The sequence below is a fragment of the Passer domesticus genome, chromosome 5, assembly GCF_036417665.1.
Source record: "Passer domesticus isolate bPasDom1 chromosome 5, bPasDom1.hap1, whole genome shotgun sequence".
NCBI lineage: Eukaryota > Metazoa > Chordata > Aves > Passeriformes > Passeridae > Passer > Passer domesticus.
The window spans coordinates 2,398,777-2,426,729 of record NC_087478.1 but is presented as its reverse complement, the minus strand read 5'-3'; the positions used below and the strand labels follow the sequence as shown (position 1 = coordinate 2,426,729).

The following is a 27,953-nucleotide window of genomic DNA, read 5'->3' as shown; positions in this document are numbered from 1 at the left end:
CCACATGCCTGGAAGTGTCCATGGCCAGGTTGGCTGGGGCTTGGAGCAACCTGGGATAGTGGAAGGTGCCTCTGCCCATGGGAGGGCATGGAAGTAGCTGGTCATTAAGAACCTTTCCAACCCAAAATATTCTGTCATTCAATGAGCATTCACACACTCAAAATGAAACTGGACTCATGTTCTTCCATTTTCAAAAGGCCAGGAATAATAAAATGATGAGTTTGTTGTTACAACCAGAAGTATCCAGAAGAAGTGTGCTAGACCAAAGTTTGTTCAATCAAACTGGTTGAGTCCTGTGGTTTCTTTTTTCTCTGTTAACGTGGGACGGATGTCTTAAACAAAGTGGGGTTTAGCCAGAATGAGGGGGAAGGCCAAGAAGAAGCAGACCTGGTGGAGGTGGGGCAAATTCCGCCTTCCTTATGAGGCCCAGCTGGCAGAACAAAGCAGGGTCCAACAGATGTCACATCATCAGAAGGGGCCATAAACCATCAAAGACCCCTACAGTGTCCCCGAACTCTACAGTGCTGCATGACCCTGTGTAAAACCCTTCCCAGGGGAAAAGTGGGGCAATCCCACATAATCCTGAACTCACAGAATCCGCTGAACTCTTTGGAAAGGCCCCCATCCCCAAAGGATCAAGACTGCAGTCCTCTAAGTTGGGAGTGTTTTTCCTGGATCCATGGGGATATCTTGTAAGAGCTGTCAGCACCCTGGCCCACTTTGTTCTTGCCATTCACACCAGAATAACTGCTGTCTGATGCTGACATTTGTGTGGGTGTTATGACACCCTCTGATTGCATTTGCACACCCAGTGTCCTGCAAGGATGCTCCGGGCACTGTAACTTTACTGGTGGTTCTAGAAATTTCAGTTAGAAACAACTTGTGGTTTGTAGAAGACCTGACCCTACAATCCAGCACTGCAGCAAATAACTTTTATTGTAAGCTCATGCAAACGACATGATGTGGCACACATTGGTCTTTGACAACCATTGAATACATTTCCCCAAATCAGTTTCCCATCAATCTGCAGAAAAGCTTCAGAAGCAGAGCAGAGAATGAAGCTGTCCAAGGAGCATATCTGAGCTTTCTATGTCTCTGATGCCAAAGCCTGCCTGTTTGATACAACAGCTGCTGCTCTCAAGGTGCAGTTTCAAAAGCAAACAAACAAAAGCATGTGCCAGGTTCACAGAATCACAGAATTGTTGTGTTTTGGAGGGACTTCTCAGGACCTTCTAAGCCAGACTCCAGGCTCCAGCAGGATCAGCTAGAGCAGGTTGTCCATAAGGTTCTCTGCAGCATCTTCAGGCGTGTGGCACAGCACTTGGGCAGCAGCATTGCTGAACGCCTCCTCACCTGAACCCAGGGGTTCTTGCCTGATATTCCTGTGCCAAAGTGCTGTTGCCCATTAGCAAGGACATTTTTGCCCAGGTACAGGAAGTGAGGGCCTCATTGCAGGGAGTGTAACAGAATCGCACCCAGATTTACAACAGATAAGTAGTTCCAGAGAAATCAGAAGTTTAACTTTACAATGTAACTTTATTAAAGTTGCCAAACAGGAATTTTTTTTCCTGAAGGAACCAAAGGAGCTTTGCCCAACTTCTCTCTCAAGCAGAGGCCAGTGGATGTCACTGCATTGAGTCTCCTGTTATCTTCTCTTTTGGGAGAGCACACAGCAACATGTTCAGTCCACAGAATGGGAACCCTTGGTGTTACTGGAAAAGGGCTAAGCAAGCTGCATGACCAACATTTTGCAGTGAAGAGGCTTGAGGCTGCAGTGTCTCCTCACAGCTCGCAGCAAAAATAATTTTTCCTTAGCGGCTAAAATCCCTGTGGCACACCGGAGCCCAGAGCTCTCCCCAAAGATGGACAGACACAGAGCAAACTGCAAAATTACCCGGCCATGTCAGTGCAGCTGCATCTTCCCAGAAAACACAGGTGCTTCCCACACCACGGTGGGATTGGGATTCCACCACATCCTCAGGCAGTCCATTCCAATGTTGAATCACCCTTTATGTGAAGAAATTCCTCCTGATGTGCCACCAGAATCTCCCCTGCTGCCAGTTGAGGCCTGGCCCTCTCATCATCTCCCTGGTTATCCAGCAGAATATTCTGACACCCAGCTGGCTGCACCCCCTTTTCAGGGAGCTGGAGAGAGAAATAATCTCTCAGAGCCGCCTTTTCTGGGCTAAAGAACCCCAGCTGCCCCAGCTGCTCCTCTCAGGCCTTTCCCTCCAGGGCCTTCACCAGCTTCATGGCCTTTCTCTGCACTGCCTGCTGATGTGGCCTCGGCCCGTGGATCCAGCCCGTCCAGATCCCTCTGCAGAGCCTTCCTGCCCTCCAGCAGGCTGAGTCGCCCACCAACCTTGGTATCATCCATGATCTTGCTGAGAGTTCACGAGATCCCCTCATGCAGATCACCAGTAAAGATCTTAAACGGGACTAGGCCCCACGCTGCTCCCTGGGGACAGCGCTTGTGGCCGGACGCCAGCTGGATGTGGCACTGTTCACCAAGGCTCTCTGGGCCTGGACACCCAGACAGCTCCTGACCCAGCCAGGAGAGCACCTCTCCAAGCCGTGGGCTGACAGCTTTTCCAGGAGAATGCTGTGGGACACTGTGCCAAAGGCTTTGTTGAAGTCCAGGTGGACACTTCCACAGCCTCCCCCTCATCCGCTGGGCCGCTCATCTGGTCATCAAAGGAGATCAGGGTCACTAGGCAATACCTGCCTTTCCTAAACCCCTGCTGGCTGGGACTGATGCCTTGGTTATCCTGGATGTGCCCTGTGATCACACTCTGGACAATCTGCTCCAAAACCCTTCTGGGAAGCCAGGTCAGGTGGACACGCCTGTAATTCCCCAGATTCCCCTTCCATCCCTTCTTGAGGATGGGTGTCACAATGGCCAAACTCCAGGCATGTGGGACCTCCCCAGTGACCCAGCACTGATTAGAAGTGATGGAAAGCAACAGTCCTCATATATGAACTAAGGCAGAATCCAAGCTGATCCTTTTCCCTCTTGCGCTTCCCATGTATTTCACAAGCTTGCTGTGCATGGCAGGGCATTTCTGATTACTGCCAGAGGTGAAGGTCCTGGGAAGAGCCTGGGAAGTTGATCTAGAGGTGGCACTGATGGGATTGGTGTGTTGGTTTTGCACAGGCTGGATCTTGGGAGTGGGGGACCACAGATGTGGCTTCTGTGAGAAGCTGCTGGAAGCTTCCACCATATCCAGCAGGCCCAATGCATGGTGGTTCTGTACATGGACATGGTGCTGGCCACTGCTGGCCAGTTAGAGATGTTGGTAATAACATACTAAAGAAGAAAATCAAAGGAAAGTGGGGCGGGCAGTTTGATTTCCAGCCAGAGAAGAGGAGGAGGTGAGAACATGTGCAGGAAACAACATGGAGACACCAAGGTCATTGGAGAAGGAGGGGGAAGAGAAGGTCCAGGTGTCAGAGCAGAGATTCCTCTGCAGGCAGCAGTGAGTCCAGGGTGATGCATCTGTGCCCCTGCAGCACATTGGGATCCATGCGGGATGCAGAGATCCACCCACAGCCCATGGGGATCCAGGGGAAATTCAGAGAGTCATCCACAGGCCATATCAGAGGTGCCCACACTCGGGCAAGTGGATGCCTGGAGGAGGCTGTGATCCAGGGAATAGATGGGTCCCCAGCTCCCCCCCCCCGCTGCAGCCGCCAGTCCTTGGAAGATTACACCCTATGGAAGGATAACCCATGCCAGGGCAGTTTTGGGAGGACTGTGTGCCTCTGGGAGGGACTCATGTTGCAGCAGTTTTGATTGGAGTTCTGCTTGTGAGAGTGGAGCCATACTGGAGAAGTTCAAGGAGAACTGTCTCCCATGGGATGGACCCTGTGGTGCAGAAGGGGAGGCACTCCTCTCCCTGAGCACAGGAAGAGAATCTTGGGTGATTAACTGACCAAAGCCCGCCTAAATCTGTCTCCCTGTGCTGTTTGCGGGAAGGAGGGAAAGGCTGAGGGAAGAAAAGGTGTTTCTAAGGGCTATTTTAATTCTCATTATCCTGCTCTCATTGTGATAATAATAAACTCAATTTCTATCTCAAAGTTGAACATGTTTTGCCCTTGGGAGAGTTTTCTCAAAGTCCTTATCTCAACTTATAATTCATTTATTAATTTTGTTTCTCTCCCCTGTCCATCTGTAACAGGGGAGGCTGAGTGGGCAGCTTTTGTGGGCGCCTGGTGTTTGGCCAGTGTCAAACCACGACAGCTGGTCAAGCAGCCAGTGGCTCCAGAGCCTGGGAATTGAGGGCAGTGAGGCATGGCACAAGAAATGGTGAGGATGAGTGTGGTCTCAAGACACAGCCAGTGTGCAGATGCTGGTGAGCAAGTCAGAGGGAGCCATACCCTGTGTTACAGTAGAGGTGTCTGCAGAGGTGCCTCAGCCTGAAATCGCTCTGATGCTTTCATCCCATCAGGGACTGTGTCAGCATTTGATCCCAGCAGAAAAACTCCTTCCAGGCAGAGGACCCGGGATGGCAGGAGCTCTCCAGCAAAGGGGTGAGAGTGATATGGTCACTTTGTTCTTCTAAAAAGCAAAATCTTCTTCTAGGGGTCTGTGCAGCCCAGCTGGCACAAGGCAGGGCTCTTGCTGCTGTGCCCAAGGCAGCTGGAGGCAGCAGGAGCAGAACTCCATGGTGCTCCCAGGCCGTGCCCCGTGTCTGCCCTGGGATCTGGTGCCCTGTGCTCAGGTGTGCAGAGCCCCCAGAGCTGCCCCTGGGGAATGTGCCCTGCCTCTGGCTGCTGGCCCAGCTGGGGGTGGCTCTTGCCCAGGATCCTGCAGCACATCAGCCAGCCCCAGTGGGGCTCTCCAAAGCTCAGGGCAGCTGCACTGGCCCAGGGTGTAGCTCTTCATGCAGCTGAGGCAAGCCTGGAGCTCTGCTGGCTGTGGTCACAGCTAGGACACCAGCACACCTGCAGACATCTGCATGGGGCTGCCTCACTCTGCACCTCCACCAGAACCTGTGTTTTAGTGCAGCTCCCACAGAGGTTGGTCCTGGCTGAGCAGTGAGACCCAGTAGGACAATGCACAACAGCTCCTGAGCTGAGATGTCCAGTCCCATGATGGCACCTCTGAAAGGGACACAGCTTGCAAGGGCTGTTGTCACCCTGGCCCACGTTGCTCATGCCATACCCATGAGAATAACTGCTGTCTGACACTGGCACTGGTTTGGGTGTTGGCGCATCCTCTGATTGAATTTGCACACCCAGTGTCCTGCAAGGGTGCTCTGGGCACTGTGACATTATTGGTGGTTCTAGAAACTTCAGTGGAAAGCAACTTGTGATTTATAGAAGATGTGAGTCTGCAATCCAGCACTGCTGCAAATAACTTTTATTGTAAGCTCTTGAAAACTCCATGATGTGGCACACATTGGTCTTTGACAACCATTGAATACATTTCCCCAAATCAGTTTCCCATCAATCTGCAGAAAAGCTTCAGAAGCAGAGCAGAGAATGAAGGTGTCCAAGGAGTGCACCACAGGAATTCAGCTTTGGCTGCTCAGAGCTTTCTAAGGCTCTGATGCCAAAGCCTGCCTGTCTGATACGACAGCTGCTGCTCTCAAGGTGCAGTTTCCAAAGCAAGCAAGCAAAAGCATGTGCCAGGATCACAGAATCACTGAATTGTTGTGTTTTGGAGGGACTTCTCAGGACCTTCTAGTCCAGACTCCAGGCTCCAGCAGGATCAGCTAGAGCAGGTTGTCCATAAGGTTCTCTGCAGCATCTTCAGGCGTGTGGCACAGCACTTGGGCAGCAGCATTGCTGAACACCTCCTCACCTGAACCCAGGGGTTCTTGCCTGATATTCCTGTGCCAAAGTGCTGTTGCCCATTAGCAAGGACATTTTGCCCAGGTACAGGAAGTGAGGGCCTCATTGCAGGTAGCGTAGCAGAAACGCACCCAGATTTACAACAGATAAGTAGTTCCTCAGAAATCAGAAGTTTAACTTTACAATGTAACTGTATTAAAGTTGCCAAACAGGAATTTTTTTTTTTCCTGGCTTTGCCCAACTTCTCTCTCAGCCAAAGGCCAGAGGATGTCACTGTCTTGAGTCTCCTGTTACCTTCTCTTTTGGGACAGCACACGGCAACATATTCAGTCCACAGAATGGGAACCCTTGGTGTTACTGGAAAAGGGCTAAGCAAGCTGCATGATCCAACACTTTGCAGTGAAGAGGCTTGAGGTCGCAGTGTCACCCCACATCTCCCAGCAAAAGTCATTTTTCCTAAGTGGCTAAAATCCCTGTGACACACTGGAGCGCAGAGCTCTCCCTAAAGATGGACAGACACAGAGCAAACTGCAAAATTACCCGGCCATGTCAGTGCAGCTGCATCTTCCCAGGGAACACAGGTGCTTGCTACCCACCGTGGGATTGGGATGCCACCATAACCTCAGGCAGTCCATTCCAATGTTGAATCACTCTTTATGTGAAAAAATTCCTCCTGATGTGCCACAGAATCTCCCCTGCTGCCGGTTGAGGCCTGGCCCTCTCATCATCTCCCTGGTTATCCAGCAGAAAATTCTGACACCCAGCTGGCTACACCCCCTTTTCAGGGAGCTGGAGAGAAAAATAATCTCTCAGAGCCGCCTTTTCTGGGCTAAAGAACCCCAGCTGCCCCAGCTGCTCCTCTCAGGCCTTTCCCTCCAGGGCCTTCACCAGCTTCATGGCCTTTCTCTGCACTGCCTGCTGACGTGGCCTCGGCCCGTGGATCCAGCCCGTCCAGATCCCTTTGCAGAACCTTTCTGCCCTCCAGCAGGCTGAGTCTCCCACCAACCTTGGTATCATCCATGATCTTGTTGAGAGTTCCCTGGATGCCCTCATGCAGATCACCAGTGAAGATCTTAAACGGGACTAGGCCCCACGCTGCTCCCTGGGGACAGCGCTTGTGGCCGGACGCCAGCTGGATGTGGCACTGTTCACCAAGGCTCTCTGGGCCTGGACACCCAGACAGCTCCTGACCCAGCCAGGAGAGCACCTCTCCAAGCTGTGGGCTGACAGCTTTTCCAGGAGAATGCTGTGGGACACCGTGCCAAAGGCTTTGTTGAAGTCCAGGTGGACACTTCCACAGCCTCCCCCTCATTCGCTGGGCCGCTCATCTGGTCATCAAAGGAGATCAGGGTCACTAGGCAATACCTGCCTTTCCTAAACCCCTGCTGGCTGGGACTGATGCCTTGGTTATCCTGGATGTGCCCTGTGATCACACTCTGGACAATCTGCTCCAAAACCCCTCTGGGAAGCCAGGTCAGGTGGACACGCCTGTAATTCCCCAGATTCCCCTTCCATCCCTTCTTGAGGATGGGTGTCACAATGGCCAAACTCCAGGCATGTGGGACCTCCCCAGTGACCCAGCACTGATTAGAAGTGATGGAAAGCAACAGTCCTCATATATGAACTAAGGCAGAATCCAAGCTGATCCTTTTCCCTCTTGCGCTTCCCATGTATTTCACAAGCTTGCTGTGCATGGCAGGGCATTTCTGATTACTGCCAGGGGTGAAGGTCCTGGGAAGAGCCTGGGAAGTTGATCTAGAGGTGGCACTGATGGGATTGGTGGGTTGGTTTTGCATAGACTGGATCTTGGGAGTGGGGGACCACAGAGGTGGCTTCTGTGAGAAGCTGCTGGAAGCTTCCACCATATCCAGCAGGCCCAATGCATGGTGGTTCGGTACATGGACATGGTGCTGGCCACTGCTGGCCAGTTAGAGATGTTGGTAACACCTCTGCAATAACATATTTAAGAAGAAAATCAAAGGAAAGTGGGGCGGGCAGTTTGATTTCCAGCCAGAGAAGAGGTGGTGCTGAGAACATGTGCAGGAAACAACATGGAGACAACAAGGTCAGTGGAGAAGGAGGGGGAAGAGAAGGTCCAGGTGTCGGAGCAGAGATTCCTGTGCAGGCAGCGGTGAGTCCAGGGTGATGCACCTGTGCCCCTGCAGCACACTGGGATCCATGCGGGATGCAGAGATCCACCCACAGCCCATGGGATCCAGGGGAAATTCAGAGAGTCATCCACAGACCATATCAGAGGTGCCCACACTCGGGCAGGTGGATGCCTGGAGGAGGCTGTGATCCAGGGAATAGATGGGTCCCCAGCTCCCCCGCTGCAGCCGCCAGTCCTTGGAAGATTACACCCTATGGAAGGATGACCCATGCCAGGGCAGTTTTGGGAGGACTGTGTGCCTGTGGGAGGGACTCATGTTGCAGCAGTTTTGGTTGGAGTTCTGCTTGCGAGAGTGGAGCCATACTGGAGAAGTTCAAGGAGAACTGTCTCCCATGGGAGGGACCGCGTGGTGCAGAAGGGGAGGCACTCCTCTCCCTGAGCACAGGAAGAGAATCTTGGGTGATTAACTGACCAAAGCCCGCCTAAATCTGTCTCCCTGTGCTGTTTGTGGGAAGGAGGGAAAGGCTGAGGGAAGAAAAGGTGTTTCTAAGGGCTATTTTAATTCTCATTATCCTCCTCTCATTGTGATAATAATTAACTCAATTTCTATCTCAAAGTTGAGCATGTTTTGCCCTTGGGAGAGTTTTCTCGAAGTCCTTATCTCAACTTATAATTCATTTATTAATTTTGTTTCTCTCCCCTGTCCATCTGTAACAGGGGAGGCTGAGTGGGCAGCTTTTGTGGGCGCCTGGTGTTTGGCCAGTGTCAAACCATGACATCTGGTCAAGCAGCCAGTGGCTCCAGAGCCTGGGAATTGAGGGCCGTGGGGCATGGCACAAGAAATGGTGAGGATGACTGTGGTCTCAAGACACAGCCAGTGTGCAGATGCTGGTGAGCAAGTCAGAGGGAGCCATACCCTGAGGTACAGCAGAGGTGTCTGCAGAGGTGCCTCAGCCTGAAATCACTCTGATGCTTTCATCCCATCAGGGACTGTGTCAGCATTTGATCCCAGCAGAAAAACTCCTTCCAGGCAGAGGACCCGGGATGGCAGGAGCTCTCCAGCAAAGGGGTGAGAGTGATATGGTCACTTTGTTCTTCTAAAAAGCAAAATCTTCTCCTAGGGGTCTGTGCAGCCCAGCTGGCACAAGGCAGGGCTCTTGCTGCTGTGCCCAAGGCAGCTGGAGGCAGCAGGAGCAGAACTCCATGGTGCTCCCAGGCCATGCCCCGTGTCTGCCCTGGGATCTGGTGCCCTGTGCTCAGGTGTGCAGAGCCCCCAGAGCTGCCCCTGGGGAATGGGCCTGGCCTCTGGCTGCTGGCCCAGCTGGGGGTGGCTCTTGCCCAGGATCCTGCAGTACATCAGCCAGCCCCAGTGGGGCTCTCCAAAGCTCAGGGCAGCTGCACTGGCCCAGGGTGCAGCTCTTCATGCAGCTGAGGCAAGCCTGGAGCTCTGCTGGCTGTGGTCACAGCTGGGACACCAGCACACCTGCAGACATCTGCATGGGGCTGCCTCACTCTGCACCTCCACCAGAACCTGTGTTTTAGTGCAGCTCCCACAGAGGTTGGTCCTGGCTGAGCAGTGAGACCCAGTAGGAAGATGAAGAACAGCTCCTGAGCTGAGAAGTCCAGTCCCATGCTGGCACCTCTGAACGGGACACAGCTTGCAAGGGCTGTTGTCACCCTGGCCCACTTTGTTCATGCCCATTCACATGAGAATAACTGCTGTCTAACACGGACACTGGTTTGGGTGTTGGCGCATCCTCTGATTGTAATTTGCACACCCAATGTCCTGCAAGGGTGCTCTGGGCACTGTGACTTTATTGGTGGCTGTAGAAATTTCAGTGAGAAGCAACTTGTGATTTATAGAAGATGTGAGCCTGCAATCCAGCACTGCTGCAAATAACTTTTATTGTGAGCTCTTGCAAATTCCATGATGTGGCACACATTGGTCTTTGACAAGCACTGAATACATTTCCCCAAATCAGTTTCCCATAAATCTGCAGAAAAGCTTCAGAAGCAGAGCAGAGAATGAAGGTGTCCAAGGAGTGCACCACAGGAATTCAGCTTTGGCTGCTCAGAGCTTTCTAAGACTCTGATGCCAAAGCCTGCCTGTCTGATACAACAGCTGCTGCTCTCAAGGTGCAGTTTCCAAAGCAAGCAAGCAAAAGCATGTGCCAGGATCACAGAATCACAGAATTGTTGTGTTTTGGAGGGACTTCTCAGGACAATCTAATCCAGACTCCAGGCTCCAGCAGGATCAGCAGGTTGTCCAGAATCGTGTATGTTGGCATTTGGGTATCTCCAGACATGGAGATCTCCAGGCAGGATCTCTGGGCATCCTGAGGAGCCCTGGTGCCACAGCCTTGCTAAGGAGGTGAGGGACAAGTCAGATGCACACTCCTGGGGACAGCTAAGGAGGAGAGGACTCATTCCTGAGAGCTCTCTCCTGAGATGGGCAGCAAAGCAAAGCAGCTGGAGGCTCTGCCCACGTCTCTGTGCCTTTGAGCAGAGGAGGAGGTGCCCTGAGGGACAGAGCTGGGAACACAGCAGAGAAGGAAGCAGCACAGACTCTGCACAGGACATTTGTCCCCCTCTACTCTGCTCTGCTGAGACCCCACCTGCAGTGCTGCCTCCAGCTCTGGGGCCCACAGCACAAGAAGGACACAAAGCTGATGGAGAGGAGTCCAGTGGAGGCCATGAAGGTGCTGCAAGGGCTGGAGCATGTCTGCTCTGGAGAGAGGGTGAGAGAGCTGGGGATGTTCAGCCTGGAGAAGACTGCTGAGAGTGCAGTACCTCAAGGATCTCCAAGAGAGCTGGAGAGGGTCTCTGGACAAGGGTATGGAGTGACAGGGCAAGCGGGAATGGTTTCACACTGATGGAGGGCAGGGTTGGACGGGATATTATAAAGAAGTAAATTACCATGAGCATGCTGTGGTACAAGTAAAAGTTACTGAGAGATGTTCTGACTGCTCAGTCCCTGGAAGGGTTCAAGGCCTGGCTGGGGAGGTCTTGGAACAACCTGGAGTAGTGGAAGGTGTCCCTGCCCATGGCAGGCAGGTTCAGTATGAGATGATCCTTAAGCTTTTAAGTCCAATCAAAACCAACCCATTCTGTGATTCTGTGATTCTGTGACATGTGGGAAAAGCCACCGAGCCTCTTCCACTGAGGATGTGAGGCTTATGTCCGGGGACAGGCATTGTTGAACAGAGTAACCTCTCCCTTATAGAGTTCGGTCAACCTCTCTTCCAGCTCCCCCAGGCTGAGCTCCTCCACCTCGTTCTTGTCATTCTCAGCGATGGCCCCCCAAGCCTTCGTGGTCTCTTCATCCACCAGACAGCAGGCAGCTGACCAGATGTGGCTGGGTCTGTTAACCCTCTCCTCGGATACGTAGGTGTTCCCAGGCACAGCACCCGTGATCACGTAGGTGGTTGTACAGCCCTTGGTCTTGGTCTTTGTGCGCATCTTTTTAGACTCGTAGATGTTCCACTGGCCTTTGTTGAGGCTGCTGTCCTGGGGCACTATGTTGGTGAGGGTGAAGGTAGCCATCTTGCTCTCTCTACTGAACTGATGGCCACTGGGGCTCAAATGGCCACGGTCCAAACCCTCCAGTTCTTTGTAGTCGGCAGGAACAGCCTGGCTCTGTTTGATTTGGTCTAAGGTGAACTTTTTTTCTTGTATGAGGATCCAATCCCTTTCCATCTCTTTAAGATTTACATTGTTATCTATGAGCTGGGCAGGGAAAGAGAAAGTGGTATTAGAATAGGGAATGAGAGTAATGGAACAGATTTCTCTGGAGCAGAAGTCTCTGATGGTCAAGATCCCATTTTGTGTTATCTCAGTGCAGGAAAACGTTTGAATCTGTGAGAAATCATACACATGTCCCTCCTGCATGAATAGAACAGCATTAAAGAGCAAGTAGCTCAGAATCTGACAGCTCTCAGTTTGACTTTTGACCTTTGTGATCCAGCCTGGAGCCTGTGCTGAGGTTATGGATGGATACATGAGTCAAGGAACATTTCCCACTCCTAGGATTGAAAGGTGACTTTGGTGAGGCACCTCCCCTGCCAAATCTGCTTTCCTTTCCTCTTGTCTCCACAGCTCAAATCTGCCCAGGGCTCTCCCTGGATCCTCTTACACCACACTGTGACTGTGTGATTCTGTGATTCTGTGATTTTATGTGTGGTTGCTACAGGTGTACCCCAGTTCTGGAACACCAGGACTGTAACCCTATACAGAGGGAGATGTGTCAGGAAATCAGTCCTGCAGCTGAGGTTTCCCTGTGAGGGCTGCAGTTTGTTCAAGGTTGAACAGTTTTGCTCAGTAAGCAAAAAGATCTCAATGTGAATGGAATCTGTTACAGCAGTGCTGAGAATGTGTCTCAGGGCTGATCTGGGCCAGGGAGTATTTTCTGCAGCATTTCTGGAAGGAAGTTACAAATGATCAGCCTCTGAGAGGGGGCTGTAACCTCAAAAGAGCCCTGGCAAATCTAAATATCCCAAAAATGCCTCTGGAGTAAATCAACAAAATCCAAGATTTTTTAAATGGCCAGGGTTCATGTCCAGGAGGAAAATGCCAGGTTGGCTAGAGCCTGGATCATGCTGGTTTAGTGGCAAGTGGCCTCGGCTATGCAGGGGAATTGGACTGAGATGGTCTTTATGGTTCCTTCCAACACCAACCATTCTATGATTCTCCAAAAAGAGAGAATGTGGAGGCTGTAGTGGTGCAATAACAGAGTACGTGTTCAAGTTCCTAAGCATAAGATGAAATAGTTTATTTTTTCATAACTTCAACATCTTTTGGTTCATCTTTAGAGAAACATATTTAGCCTTCCTCTGGAGTAGGGCATGTAGTTTCCTTCTCTGGCTCATCTTTCCTCAAGTGCCATCCTGCTACTCTGTCCTTAGCAATGAAAAAAAATTGCTTCTTTTTCTCTTTTGCAATTGGCCTGGCCTGTTTTACTCAAGTTTGTCTGAAAGACATGGGTCAGGGCTCTAGAGCTTGTGGAGTTCTGTCTGTCTGCTGGATCCTTCTGGACCAAGCCTGAGCCAAAGGTGCTCAGGGGTCACTGCCCATGGATGGAAATCACACCCTTCTGACTGGACCAACACTGATGCTCCTCACTTTGCACTGCCTGAAATGTCACTCCAGAAATCCCTCCACAGTTAACCTGACCCTCTCATCTCCAGTGCCTTTTCCCTCAAGTATTTGTCCCTCAGCCATTTCATTCCCTTCTGAGTTTCTCCTCACTTCTCTCAAACCACTCACAAAGGCTGTTTGACTCTTCACTGGGAGCTGAGAAGCTCTGCCAGGGATGCAGAACAGCTCAGGGCCAAGTGGGGATCAGATGCCAGCAGGACTGTTGGTGCCTCAAGTTTAGCCTCTCCTGGATGCCTTTTCCCCATCACTTGGTCACCCAGAACAGCAGGGCCCAGGGAGGGGAAGCATTTGCCTTTGTCATGTCATGCAAAGGAATCTGATTTGCTGTTCCTGTCAGGTGAAGGCAGAAAGCTGGGCACCTTTGGGATGTGATTCATCTCATGCTCCTGCTGATGTCTGAGATGCATCAGAGGAAGCATGGTGTGCCGGGGTTTGATGTTCAGTGAGGACATTTCCATCCAGTGTGTCCATTTGCATGTGTGTGGTGGGGTGTTACAGAATAAAAGAGGTAATTCCATGCTGCAGCTCATCTCTGAGTGGCTGGAGGGTGGTGTTAGTAAAGAGGGACACTCACCTGGGGCTCAACCATCCAACAATCTGAAGGTCTCCTGCCATCTCCAGGCTGGTATTTGTAAGCCGAGTACACTGGAATTCTCCTGTCTCTGTCATACAGGGTGGCATAGTGATACGAGCTCCTGAACCGCTGGCAGATCCAGGCTGGGTTATCTGGATTCAGGGCATCATTTGGGGGATGGCCTGCATAGAAGAACTGAGGACAACCTGCAAAGGGTGTTTCCACCTCGCTGTGTCCCAGCCAGAGGCAGCTGGCCAACACCTGCAGCAGCAGCAGCCCCAGCATGGTGGGAGGATTTCAGTGAAGGGCTCTTGCTCCCCTGGAAGGCAAATGCAGAGACACACTCAGCTTGGAGAGAGCTGGACATGGCCTGGAGCCTTTTTGTGCAGGGGGACAGAGCTGCCAGAGGAGGGGATTATGAGACACCAGGAAAGGAGTAATTTCTGTCCTCCTCGATATGGAAAAATCACATGGGCAAAAAGTGTGAAACCTAAAACAGACTTTAGGTGACCACAGGAGACAGCACTGTGAGAACTCAGCCTGCAGGAGGAAGGAGTCAAACCCACCAGGACTGCAATCAGCTCTCACAGCAAAGGTGTAACTGAGGCATAGCCCTGGGACAAGGTCACCTTTTCCCACCTCCCTCCCGCTCTCAGCTGGGCACGGGCTCTGCTCAGCCCCCTGCCATGCTGAGCTGGGCTTTAATCTCATGGGGCATGGGCCAGGTAAAGAACAGCAATGCTGCACTTCCTACAAGTGTCTGGCCCCATCCAGGCTCACACAGACACTCAGCTCTGCCACTCAGACCCAATACTGAAATCCAAATGATCCACCTGGGCTCCTGCCTCAGCTGACATTGGGCCATGGGTGTCCTGCTGCTCACCTTGCATTTCCACACTATTCAACCCCACACTCTGAACTTGCAGACACATGGACAGAGCAAATGAAGGGACCACAAAAATAGTAACTCCAAGCATGAGAGATAACATCTCTATCTTATCAGCACAGTGGCTGCTGCAATGCAAGCACTGAGGGGCAGCTCTTCCCATTGGTTGCTGGGGATTCCTACTGATGTCCATCTTCAGCTTTGCTGATTGATTTCCCTGTACAATCAAAGGCTATGCTCACAGCGATTTTCCCTTTGCTTTGTAATTTTTAACAGGATCTAAGTCAATTTTATTTACTCAATCCCACCTGGGTTATGAGTGATTTATAACAGTTTGTCTCCTTTCAGAGGCAGCACAGGATGGGGAGAGCAGGGATGCTGCCATTTGCATTGCCAGACACTCAGTGCAGTGATTTCATATCATCAGCATTTGGAATAAGGCAGCTGGGACAGGCAGGTAAAAGGGCTCCTGGCAGAGAAAGCTGTCACAGCCTCTAAAGCACAAAGCCCACCTTGGGCTGGGAAGGGGCTGAGCTCAGCACTGCTGAAGGCTTGACAAGTCACCTTGCACATTTGACCTTGTCTTGTTCTTCTCCCTGACCCTCATCTCTCCATTTCCACTGGATTCAGGATGTTGAGCTGCAGACAGCCCTGCTCTGACCCAAGATATCTGGTACTTTTTCTCTTGTTCATCCCTGGATCAGGAACATGGTGACCAATGATCTGCAAACTGAGGACTGGAGGTACAAGTGATGACTTTTTACAGTACTCTGCAGAGCATGCCCAAAGCTGCCCCAAAGCAAGCAGAGAAGGGTTGGAAAACTCCTTCTGCGTGTCCTACTCCATGAGACTGAAATAGATCTAACTCACTTAATATCTAAGTTAACAGATACATAAAAAACCACCTACCGTGAGAAGGAGCGGCACAGGATTCTGGTCACAGCCCCCAAGTGTCAGAGGAGTCTCCAATGCCTCTGCTGCAGTCTCAGACTCTCTGGGTTTATATGATTTCCTGTCACAGCACACACTCCACGCATAAGGTGATGTGACAACACCCGGGAGGCCTGGAGTCCCAGCCAGCTACCACAGATCAATGCTGATGACAAGCGAGACGGGTCTTCCTTGGTGACCCAAGGATTTATCAATTTTATTAACTGACCAGAGGCAAGGACCCCAAATATAGCGGTTCGGGATATTTTCAGCTAGGGAGAACTCAGGAGAGGGTACAGCTCTTCGTCCAATCTGAGAATCTTAGGGGAAGAACATAAGGCAGAGTTTGCAATCTTCTAACCAACCGGGTACACAGGGGGAGGGAAACAGTTCAAATAAACCATTGGAACTTCCAGGATCTGGGGATTTCCAAAGGAGAGGTCTGGCAGGGTTTTGGTAGAAGAAGGGATTGACAACTGTGGGGAGGAGGAAGTGGGACTGTTTAAAATTAGGGGTTGGTCTTAGGAAAGATATCTAGCAGGGAGGGTATAATTTGGTCTGACCTAATGAGGCAGGGGGAGAAACAGAACAGACCATTAAGGACAAAAACACACCGCAGTACTCTCCTGGAAGAGACAGTTGCTAGATTTCCCAAGCAGGCCTAAAAGTGAATTTTCTCAGGACATCACACCACACCTCTGTTTATACAAAGGTTTTTTAGAAGTTGATGGGTGTAGTTTTAGTAGTGAAGGCTGTAGATGTTGTTTATTTGGATTTCAGCAAGGCCTTTGACACTGTCTCCCACAGCATACTCCTTGATAAACTGGCAGCCCGTGGCTTGGACAGGAGCACTCTGTGCTGGGTTAGGAACTGGCTGCATGGCCGGGCCCAGAGAGTGGTGGTGAATGGTGCCGCATCCAGCTGGTATCAGTCACCAGTGGTGTCCCTCAGGGGTCTGTGCTGGGGCCAGTTCTGTTTAATATTTTTATTGATGATATGGATGAGGGTTTAGAATCTTTCATTAGTAAATTTGCAGACGACACTAAGCTGGGAGCATGTGTCGATCTGTCAGAGGGACAGAGGGCTTTGCAGAGGGACTTGGAACGGTTGGATGGATGGGCAGAATCTAAGGGGATGAAGTTCAATAAGTCCAAGTGCCAAGTCCTGCACTTTGGCCACAATAACCCCCTGCAACGTTACAGGCTGGGGATGGTATGGCTGGACAGTGCTCAGGTGGAAAGGGACCTGGGGGTGCTGGTTGACAGTCGGCTGAACATGAGCCACCAGTGTGCCCAGGTGGCCAAGAAGGCCAATGGCATCCTGGCCAGTATCAGGAATAGTGTGGCCAGCAGGAGCAGGGAGGTCATTCTTCCCCTGTACTCGGCACTGGTGAGGCCACACCTAGAGTACTGTGTTCAGTTCTGGGTCCCTCAGTTTAGGAGGGACGTTGAGATGCTTGAGTGTGTCCAAAGGAGAGCAACGAGGCTGGTGAGGGGCTTGGAACACAAGCCATATGAGGAACGACTGAGGGAGCTGGGATTGTTTAGCCTGGAGAAAAGGAGACTCAGAGGTGACCTTATCACTCTCTTCAACTTCCTGAAGGGTGGCTGTGGTGAGCTGGGGGTCAGTCTCTTTCTCCGGGCAACAACAGACAGAACAAGAGGACAGAGTCTCAAGCTGCGCCAAGGGAGATACAGGCTAGACTTAAGGAGGGAGTTTTTCACAGAAAGAGTGGTCAAATACTGGAGTCATCTGCCCAGGGAGGTGGTGGACTCACCATCCCTGGATGTGTTTAAAAAAAGACTGGATGTGGCACTTGGTGCCATGACCTAGTTGAGGTGTTAGAACATGGGTTGGACTCCATGATCTTAAAGGTCTCTTCCAACCAGAAATTCTGTGATTCTGTGAATAGTCTCCCCCATCCTTCTTATTCAACAGTTTGGGGTTAATTTTCAGGTAAGCTGGCTTTAGTTTCTTGCCCAAATCATTCCATCTGTACTTGCCCCCCTGACTGACAGAAAATACCTAAATCCTGCAAAATGCAATGCATGCATAAGCGCTGATTGCTCCTTGGAGCTCAGCAACTCCAGCCTAGGCTTTCTCTATGTATATTTATTGCAAAGCTCAGGAAAGACTTTGAATACTGGAGTTAATGGTGAGGAAGGAGGAAGAGCTTACCTTGAAGCAAAGTCTCAGAAGAAGCAGCTGAACTGTTCCTTCTGTCTTCTCCCTGGAGACAGAAGTGTTTAAATCCTCAGGAATGCCAATGCAATATATACCCAGTCATAAATTTGCCCCTTCTTATAAACAGGGAATTCCACAGAAAAGAGAGCTTTCTGTTTCTATTCAGGGAGTATGTTCACACCCACCCTGAAATGTGTTGATAGTTGTTTCTCAAATTTTCCCCAGAATTTCTCCCAACTTTGCTGCCTTGAAGCATGGTATGTCAGGTTCAGCTAGCAGGGTCTGGTGGCTGCCTTGATCATTTCATCAATCCCACCAGCTGCAGTCGCTGCTGCTCCAGCACCTACACATGTTCCTGTTCCCAACAGAACATCTCTGGTGACATGGGATGGACTGGCCTGGCTCTGAGTGCACTCAGATATTCACAGTCTGCTCTTCTGCAGCCTCCCATAACATCATTCCTATGGCCAGGCTACAAATATTCTCTTGCCTAATTGCCATGTCTGTGTAACAGCTTGATCCCAGCAGCCTGGGAAGGAGAAGGCTCTGGGGACACCTCAGAGCACCTGCCAGTACTGTAGGAGTCTGCAGGAGAGCTGGAGAGAGACTTTGCACAGTGGCATGGAGCTGACAGGTGTGCTGGGTTCAGAGTTAATTTTTTTGAAAATGGCAGGTGTGGGGCTGTGTTTTGGAGTTCTGCTGAACACAGAGTTGATAGCACAGGGATGTTTCTGTTACTGTTGAGCAGAGCTTTCACAGAGCAAGGCCTTTTCTGCTTTTTTGTACTGCCAGGCTGGCAAGGAGGCTGGGGGTACTTGGGAGGAGCCAGGAGAGGTGATCCCAACTGACCAGAGGGATATCGCAGACCATGTGACATCATGCTGAGGATATAAAGTGACGGAAAGAAGGAGGAAGGAGATGTTATTTGGAGTGTTGGGTTTAGTCTACCCAGCTAGCTGTTAGGTGGAAAAGGACCCAGCCCTCTTGGAGCTGACTGAGTACCTTTCTATCCATGGGAAATGGTGAAAGGATTCCTTAATGTGCTGTGCTTGTGTGAACAGCTCTTGCTTTCCCTGTTAAACTGTCTCTATCTCCACCCACGAGTTTTCCAGGTTTCCCCTTCCCAGTTCTCTCTCTGATCCCGGTGGTCTTGGTGTGAGGGAGCGGCTGCTGGCTGGGCTTAAACCACACTATTATGACAAGGTGAAAAGGCTTGAAATGGAAGGAGTGTAGGTTTAGACTAGATATTAGGAAGATATTTGTTACTGTGGGGGTGGTAAATCCCCAGCACAGGTTGCTCACAGAAGCTGAGACTGCCCCATCCATGGAAGTGTCCAAGGCCAGGTTGCACAAGGCTTGGAGAAACCTGGGATAGTGAAAGGTGTCCCTACCCATAGGACGGCATGGTCATTAAGATCTTTTCCAACCCAAAATGTACTGCCATTCAATGACTATTCATTCACTCAAAACTAAACTGCACTAATTTTCTTCCATTTAGAAGAGTCCAGGAATAACAGAATGATGAGTTGGTTGTTACAACCAGAAGTATCCAGAAGAAGTGGGTTAGACCAAAGTTTGTTCAAACAAACTGGTTGAGTCCTGTGGTTTCTTTTTTTTCTCTGTTAACCTGGGACTGATGTCTTAAACAAAGTGGGGTTTATCCAGAATGAGGGAGAAAGCCAAGAAGAAGCAGATCTGGTGGAGGTGGGGCAAATTCCTCCTTTCTGATGAGGCCCAGCTGACAGAACATAGCAGGGCCAACAGTGGTCACATCATTAGAAGGGGCCACGAACAATAAAAGACCCAAAAAGTGCCCCCAACTCCACAGTGCTGCATGACCCAGTGTAAAACTCCTCCAGGGGGAAACATGAGGCAATTCCACATAATCTTTAACTCACTGAACATGTTTAAGTGTTCAATGCAAAGGCCCTCATGCCCTAAAGGATCAAGAGTGGGGACATTAAAGTTGGGAGTCCTGTTCCTGGGTCTGTGGGGATATCTTGTATGAGCTCTTGGCACCCTGGCCCACTTTGTTCATGCCATTCACAGGAGAATAACTGGTGTCTGATGCTGACATTTGTGTGGGTGTTATGGCACCCTCTGATTGCATTTGAACACCCAATGTTCTGCAAGGATGCTCTGGGCACTGTGACTTTACTTGTGGTTCTAGAAACTTCAGTGAGAAGCACCTTGTGATTTATAGAAGATGTGAGCCTGCAATCCAGCACTGCTGCAAATAACTTTTATTGTGAGCTCTTGCAAACTCCATGATGTGGCACACATTGGTCTTTGACAAGCACTGAATACATTTCCCCAAATCAGTTTCCCATCAATCTGCAGAAAAGCTTCAGAAGCAGAGCAGAGAATGAAGGTGTCCAAGGAGTGCATCACAGGAATTCAGCTTTGGCTGCTCAAAGCTTTCTATGTCTCTGATGCCAAAGCCTGCCTGTCTGATACAAGAGCTGCTGCTCTCAAGGTGCAGTTTCCAAAGCAAGCAAGCAAAGGAATATACCAGGATCACAGAATCACAGAATTGTTGTGTTTTGGAGGGACTTTTCAGGACGTTCTAGTCCAGACTCCAGGCTCCAGCAGGATCAGCTAGAGCAGGTTGTCCAGAATCACGGATTGTTGGCATTTGGGTATCTCCAGGCATGGAGATCTCCAGGCAGGATCTCTGAGCAACCTGAGGAGCCCTGGTGCCACAGCCTTGCTAAGGAGATGAGGGACAAGTCAGCTGCACAATCCTGAGATGGGCAGCAAAGCAAAGCAGCTGGAGGCTCTGCCCACGTCTCTGTGCCTTTGAGCAGAGGAGGAGGTGCCCTGAGGGACAGAGCTGCAAACACAGCAGAGAAGGAAGCAGCACAGACTCTGCACAGGACATTTGTGCCCCACTACTCTGCTCTGCTGAGACCCCACCTGCAGTGCTGCCTCCAGCTCTGGGGCCCACAGCACAAGAAGGATACAAAGCTGTTGGAGAGGAGTCCAGTGGAGGCCATGAAGGTGCTGCAAGGGCTGGAGCATGTCTGCTCTGGAGAGAGGGTGAGAGAGCTGGGGATGTTCAGCCTGGAGAAGACTGCTGAGAGTGCAGGGCAAGACGGAATGGTTTCACACTGATGGAGGGCAGGGTTGGATGGGATATTATAAAGAAGTAAATTACCATGAGCATGCTGTGGTACAAGTAAAAGTTACTGAGAGATGTTTTGACTGGCCCATCCCTGGAAGGGTTCAAGGCTGGGCTGGGGAGGGCTTGGAATAACCTGGTGTAGTGGAAGGCGTCCCTGCCCATGGCGGGTAGGTGTGAACGAGATGATCATCGAGGCTTTAAGGTCCCATCAAAGCAACCCATTCTGTGATTCTGTGACACGTGGGAAAAGCCACCGAGCCTCTTCCACTGAGGATGTGAGGCTTATTTCCGGGGACAGGCATTGTTGAACAGAGTAACCTCTCCCTTATACAGATCAGTCAACCTCTCCTCCAGCTCCCCCAGACTGAGCTCCTCCACTTCATTCTTGTCGTTCTCAGCGATGGCCCCCCAAGCCTTCGTGGGCTCTTCATCCACCAGACAGCAGGCAGCTGACCAGATGTGGCTGGGTCTGTTAACCCTCTCCTCGGATACGTAGGTGTTCCCAGGCACAGCACCCGTGATCACGTAGGTCGTTGTACAGCCCTTGGTCTTTTTGGACATTGTTTTATGTTCATAGGCATTCCACTTACCATTGTTGAGGCTGCTGTCCTGGGGCACTATGTTGGTGAGGGTGAAGGTAGCCATCTTGCTCTCTCTACTCAACTGATGGCCACTGGGGCTCAAATGGCCACGGTCCAAATCCTTCAGTCCTTTGTAGTCATCAAGGACAGCCTGACTCTGTTTGATTTGGTCTAAGGTGAACTTTTTTTGTTCTATGAGGATCCAATCCCTTTCCATATCTGGAAGACTATTTTTATCTATGAGCTGGACATGGAAAAAGAAAGAGGTGTTAGATTGGGGAATGGGTGTAACGGAGATTTCCCTGGAGCAGAAGTCTCTGATTGTCAAGATCTCATTTTTTGCCATCTCAGTGTAGAAAAAACGTATGAATCTGAGAGAAATCATACACATGCCCCTCCTGCGTGAATGCATGAGCTTGAAAGAGAAAGTAGCTCAGAATCTGATTTTGACTTCTGACATTTTTGTTCCAGCCTGCAGCATGTGCTGGGAGCATGGATGGATGCACGAGACAAGGAGCATTTCCCACTCCGAGGATTGAAATGTAATTGTGGTGAGAGTCCTCCCTTGCCAAATCTGTTTCCCTTTCCTCCTGTCTCCACAGCCCAAATCTGCCCAGGGCTCTCCCTGCATCCCCTCACACCATGCTGCGATTCTATGATTCTGTGATTTTATGTGTGGTTGCTTTAGGTGTACCCCAGTCCTGGAACACCAGGACTGTAACCCCATACAGAGGGAGATGTGTCAGGAAATCAGTCCTGCAGCTGAGGTTTCCCTGGGAGGGCTGCAGTTCATTCAAGGAGGAATAGTTTTGCTCAGTAAGCAAAAAGAGCTCAATGTAAATAGAATCTCAATAGAATCTATTGCAGCAGTGCTGGGAATGTGTGCTAGAGCTATCTGGGCAAGCGAGAATTTTCTGCAGCATCACTGGGAAGAAGTTACAAATTATCAGTTTGTGAGAGGAGCCTGTAATCCCAGAAGAGTCCTGGGGAAAATAAATACCCGAAATGCCTCAGGAGACTGCTAACAAAATCAAAGATATTTTGGGTGGCTTGGGTCAAAGGTCCAGGAGGAATATGACAGGTTAGATAGGGCTTGGATCATGCTGGTCTAATGGCAAGTGACCTGGCCCATGCAGGGGAGTTGGACTGAGATGGTCTTTAAAGTTCCTTCCAACACAAATGATTCCATAAATATCCAAAAAGAGAGAATGTGGAGGCTGCAGCTGTGCAAGACCAGATTAGTTGCTCGAGTTCCTATATATAAGATAACAAGTATATATTATTCTTAAGTTCAAAATACTTTTGTTAATTTTTAGGGAATGAAAAGCCTTCCTCGAGAGTAAGGCATGTGGCTTCCTCCTCTGGCTCACCTTTCCCCAAATGCTGTCCTGCTGGTCTGTCCTTACCAATGACAGCAATTGCCTCTTTTTCTCTTCTGCAAGTGGCCTGGCCTGTTCTACTGAATTTTGTCAGAAGGACATTGGTGAGGGCTCTATTGTTTCTGGAGTTCTGTCTGTCTGCTGGATCCTTGTGGACCAAGCCTGAGCCAAAGGTGCTCAGGGGTCACTGCCCATGGATGCAGATCACACCCTTCTGACTGGACCAACACTGATGCTCCTCACTTTGCACTGCCTGAAGTGTCACTCCAGAAATCCCTCCACAGTTAACCTGACCCTCTCATCTCCAGTGCCTTTTCCCCTGAGGCTTTGTCCCTGGGCCATTTCATTCCCTTCTGAGTTTCTCCTCACTTCTCTCCCACCACTCACAAAGGCTGTTTGACTCTTCACTGGGAGCAGAGGATCTCTGCCAGGGATGCAGAACAGCTCAGGGCCAAGTGGGGATCAGATGCCAGCAGGACTGTTGGTGCCTCAAGTTTAGCCTCTCCTGGATGCCTTTTCCCCATCACTTGGTCACCCAGCACAGCAGGGCCCAGGGAGGGGAAGCATTTGCCTTTGTCATGTCATGCAAAGGAATCTGATTTGCTGTTCCTGTCAGGTGAAGGCAGAAAGCTGGGCACCTTTGGGATGTGATTCATCTCATGCTCCTCCTGATCTCTGAGATGCATCAGAGGAACCCTGTGGTGCAGGAGATTGAAGTTCAGTGAGGACATTCCCATGCAGTGTGTCAATTTACATGTGAGTAGTGGAATATCAGGAAATAGAAGTGGTAATTTAAATGCTGCAGCTCATCTCTGAGTGGTTGGAGGGGAATGTGAGTAAAGAGGGACACTCACCTGGGGCTCAACCATCCACCACTCTGGAGGTTTCTTGGCATCTCCAGGTTCGTATTTGTAAGCAGAGTACACTGGAATTCTCCTGTCTCTGTCATACAGGGTGGCATAGTGATACGAGTTCCTGAAGCGCTGACAGATCCAGGCTGGGTTCTTTGGATTCAGGGCATCATTTGGAGTTGTCCCTGCATAGAAGAACTGAGGACAGCTTGCAAAGGAGTTCACCACCTCGCTGTGTCCCAGCCAGAGGCAGCTGGCCAACACCTGCAGCAGCAGCAGCCCCAGCATGGTGGGAGGATTTCAGTGAAGGGCTCTTGCTCCCCTGGAAGGCAAATGCAGAGACACACTCAGCTTGGAGAGAGCTGGACATGGCCTGGAGCCTTTTTGTGCAGGGGGACAGAGCTGCCAGAGGAGGGGATTATGAGACACCAGGAAAGGTCTAATTTCTGTCCTCCTCGATACGGAAAAATCACATGGGCAAAAAGTGTGAAACCTAAAACAGGGTTTAGGTGACCACAGGAGACAGCACTGTGAGAACTCAGCCTGTAGGAGGAAGGAGCCAAACCCACCAAGAGGGCAATCATCTCTCACAGCAAAGGTGTAACTGAGGCACAGCCCTGGGACAAGGTCACCTTTTCCCACCTCCCTCCTGCTCTCAGCACCTTCCCACAGCAGACACCTGCAGCTGGGCACGGGCTCTGCTCAGCCCCCTGCCATGCTGAGCTGGGCTTTAATCTCATGGGGCATGGGGCAGGCAAAGAACAGCAATGCTGCACTTCCTACAAGTGTCTGGCCCCATCCAGTGTCACACAGACACTCAGCTCTGCCACTCAGACCCAATACTGAGCCCCAAATGATCCACTGGGCTCCTGCCTCTCAGCTGACATTGGGCCATGGGTGTCCTGCTGCTCACCTTGCATTTCCATGTTATCCAACTCCAGAGTCTGAACTTGCAGACACATGGAGAGAGCAAATGACGGGGCCAAGCAGATGGCAGTAGCAAACATCAGGGATAACACCTCTATCTTATCAGTACAGTGGCTGCTGCAATGCAAGCACTGAGGGGCAGCTCTTCCCATGGTTGCTTGGGATTGCTGCTGATGTCCATCTTCAGCTTTGCTGATTGATTTCCCTGTACTGTCAAAGGCACCATTGCAGGAATTTCCTGGAAAGACACCTGTCCTATTTTGTCTTACCCAGTGGTGACATGATTTTCAGCAGTCAGTAAGATCATTCCTTTATGAGAAACCTGCTGAAAAGCTACCTGGGATGCTGGTAACCAAACAAGGGGCTTTGTTTCCTTTCGGAGGCAGCCCAGGTTTGGAAGAGCAGGGATGCTTCCGTTTGCATTTCCAGACACTCAATGCAGTGATTTCATATCATCAGCATTTGGAATATGGCAGCTGGGACAGGCAGGTAAAAGGGCTCCTAGCAGAGAAAGCTGCCACAGTCTCTAAAGCATAAAGCCCACCTTGGGCTGGGAAGGGGCTGAGCTCAACACTGCTGAAGGTCAAGTCACCTTGCACATTTGCCCTTGTCTTCTTCTTCTCCCTGACCCTCATCTCTCCATTTCCACTGAATTCAGGATGTTGAGCTGCACACAGCCCTGCTGTGACCCAAGATATCTGGTGTTTTTTCTCTTGTTCATCCCTGGACCAGGAATGTGGTGAGCAATGAGCTGGAACTACAAGTAGGCCCTTTTTACAGTACTCTGCAGAGCATGCCCAATGCTGCCCTAAAGCAAGCAGAGAAGGGTCTGAAAACTCCTTCTGCGTGTCCTACTCCATGAGATTGAAATAGATCCAACTCACTTAATATCTAATTTAACAGATACATAGAAAACAACCTACCGTGAGAAGGAGTGGCACAGGATTCTGCTCGCCGCCCCAAAGTGGCAGAGGAGTCTCCAATGCCTCTGCTGCAGTCTCAGACTCTCTGGGTTTATATGCTCTCCCAGAAGAGGTAGTTTTTAGATTTCCCAAGAAGCCCTTTGAGTAAATTTTCCCAGGAGTTCAGACCACACCTCTGTTTGTTCAGGGTTTTTTTGCAAGATCACAGGTGGAGTTCTAGTACTCTGTAATCTCCCCCTTCCTACTTATTCAACAGTTTCACTTAATTTTCAGGTGAGCTGGCTTGAGTTTCTTTCCCAAATCATTCCATCTGTCTTTGCCCTCCTGACTGACAGAAAAGACTGAAGTCTTGCAAAATTCAGTGCACGCATAAGCTCTGCTCCTTGGACTTCAGCAACTCCAGTCTAGGTTTTGTCTATGTATATATATTTATTTCAAAAAGTCAGGAAAGACTCTGAATATTGGAGTCCATGGTGAGGAGGGAGCAAAAGCTTACCTTAATGCAGAATCTCAGAACAGGCAGCTGAACCATTCCTTCTGTCTTCTCCCTGGGGAAAGGAGTGTTTGAATGCTCAGGAGTGCCACTGCAATATATACCCTGTCATAAATTTGCCCCTTCTTATAAACAAGGACTTCCACGGAATAGGGAAGTTTTCTATTTTTATTCGGAAGGTATGTGCACACCCACCCTGAAATGTGCTGACTGTTTTTTGTCACAGTTTACCCAGAATTTCTCCCAAATTTGCTGAATTGCAGCATGGCATGTCAGGATCAGTTAACTATATACCCAGTTATGAAGTTGCTCTTTCTTGTAAACAGTGAATTCTACAGAAAAGAGAAGTTTTCTATTTTTAGTTAGGGTGTTTCTTCACACCCACCCTGAAATGGGTTGACAGTTGTTTCTCAAATTTTCCCCAGAATTTCTCCCAAATTTGCTGCCTTGCAGCATGGTATGTCTGCATCAGCTAACAGAGTCTGGTGGCTGCCTTGATCATTTCATCAATCCCACCAGCTGCAGCTGCTGCTGCTCCAGCACCTACACGTGTTCCTGTTCCCAACAGAACATCTCTGGTGACATGGGATGGACTGGCCTGGCTCTGAGTGCACTCAGATATTCACAGTCTGCTCTTCTGCAGCCTCCCATAACATCATTCCTATGGCCAGGCTACAAATATTCTCCTGCCTGATTGCCATGGCTGTGTAACAGCTTGATCCCAGCAGCCTGGGAAGGAGAAGGCTCTGGGGACACCTCAGAGCACCTGCCAGTACTGTAGGAGTCTGCAGGAGAGCTGGAGAGAGACTTTGCACAGTGGCATGGAGCTGAAAGGTGTGATGGGTTCAGAGTTAATGTTCTTGACAGTAGAAAGTGTGGGGCTGTGTTTTGGAGTTCTGCTAAACACAGAGCTGATAACACAGAGATGTTTCTGGTTTTGACAGTAGAAAGTGTGGGGCTGTGTTTTGGAGTTCTGCTAAACACAGAGCTGATAACACAGAGATGTTTCTGGTTTTGCTGGGCAGAGCTTTCACAGAGCCAAGGCCTTTTCTGCTTTTTGTACTGCCAGGCTGGCAAGGAGGCTGGGGGTACTTGGGAGGAGACACAGCCTGGAGAGGTGAGCCCAACTGACCAGAGTGATATTGCAGACCATGAGACATCCAGCTGAGGATATAAAGGGAGGGGAAGGAGAAGAAAGGAGGTGTTATTTGGAGTGGTGGGTTTTGTCTTCGGAGGCAGCTGTTAGGTGGGATGGGGCCCTCCTCTCCTGGAGGTGGCTGAACACATTTCTATCCATGTGAAATGATGAAAGGATTCTTTGATCAGCTTTGCTTGTGAGCAAAGTTTTTGTTTTCCCTGTTAGACTGGCTCTGTCTGCATCACAAGTTTTCCAGCTTTTCCCCTTCCAGTTCACTCTCAGGTCCGGATGGTCGGGAAGTGAGGGAGTGGCTGCGTGGGGTGTGGCTGCTGGCTGGGGTTAAACCACATCTTTAGGACAGAATTCCCAGAATTCCCAGAATGACTTGTTTGGAAGAGACCCTCAAAATGATTGAGTCCAACCCATGCCCCAACTTCTTAACTGAACCATGACACCGAGTGCTGTATCCTGTCTTTTTTTAAAACACTTGCAGGGATGGTGACTCCACCACCTCCCCAGGCAGATGATTCCAGAACTTCATCACTTTTTCAGTGAAAAACTTTTTCCTAGTATCCGACCTCTATTTCCCTTGAAGCAGCTTGAGACAAGGTGAAAGGGCTTGAAAGCAGTGTAGGTTTAGAGTGGATATTAGGCAGATATTTGTTACTGTGGGGGTGGTGAAGCCCCAGCACAGGTTGCTCACAGAAGCTGAGACTGCCCCATCCCTGGAAGTGTCCATGGCCGGGTTGCACAAGGCTTGGAGAAACCGGGGATAGTGAAAGGTGTCCCTGTCCATGGGAGAGCATGAAAGTAGCTGGTCATTAAGAACCTTTCCACCCCAGAATGTTCTGCCATTCAATGACCATTCATTCACTCAAAACTAAACAGGACTTAATTCTTTCT

The 27,953-nt window shown here is 50.2% G+C and overlaps 2 protein-coding genes and 1 long non-coding RNA gene across 5 annotated transcripts in view; 1 reads left to right on the top strand and 2 right to left on the bottom strand.

Annotated features, from left to right (window-relative positions):
* Positions 1–27,953, top strand: part of LOC135301527 (uncharacterized) — a 54,547-nt gene that overhangs the window by 8,818 nt on the left and 17,776 nt on the right. The gene's annotated exons all lie outside the window — the stretch shown is intronic.
* On the bottom strand, positions 9,800–17,710 carry LOC135301214 (endonuclease domain-containing 1 protein-like). 2 transcript variants are annotated; one of them, XM_064421547.1, is made up of 4 exons: positions 17,629–17,710; positions 15,430–15,770; positions 13,635–13,953; positions 9,800–11,632 (listed from the first exon to the last, which is right to left on the bottom strand). In XM_064421547.1, exons 3-4 carry the CDS (start codon positions 13,917–13,919, stop codon positions 11,081–11,083), a joined length of 837 nt encoding a protein of 278 aa, XP_064277617.1. In that variant the 5' UTR covers positions 13,920–13,953; positions 15,430–15,770; positions 17,629–17,710; the 3' UTR covers positions 9,800–11,080. The 2 variants fall into 2 exon arrangements, with proteins under 2 accessions (XP_064277617.1, XP_064277616.1); XM_064421546.1 differs by lacking the exon at positions 17,629–17,710 and having other exon boundaries at positions 15,430–16,254.
* On the bottom strand, positions 19,866–26,056 carry LOC135301521 (endonuclease domain-containing 1 protein-like). Of its 2 annotated transcripts, none has more exons than XM_064421683.1 (3): positions 25,916–26,056; positions 23,573–23,891; positions 19,866–21,583 (listed from the first exon to the last, which is right to left on the bottom strand). In XM_064421683.1, exons 2-3 carry the CDS (start codon positions 23,855–23,857, stop codon positions 21,041–21,043), a joined length of 828 nt encoding a protein of 275 aa, XP_064277753.1. In that variant the 5' UTR covers positions 23,858–23,891; positions 25,916–26,056; the 3' UTR covers positions 19,866–21,040. The 2 variants fall into 2 exon arrangements, with proteins under 2 accessions (XP_064277753.1, XP_064277752.1); XM_064421682.1 differs by lacking the exon at positions 25,916–26,056 and adding an exon at positions 25,420–25,573.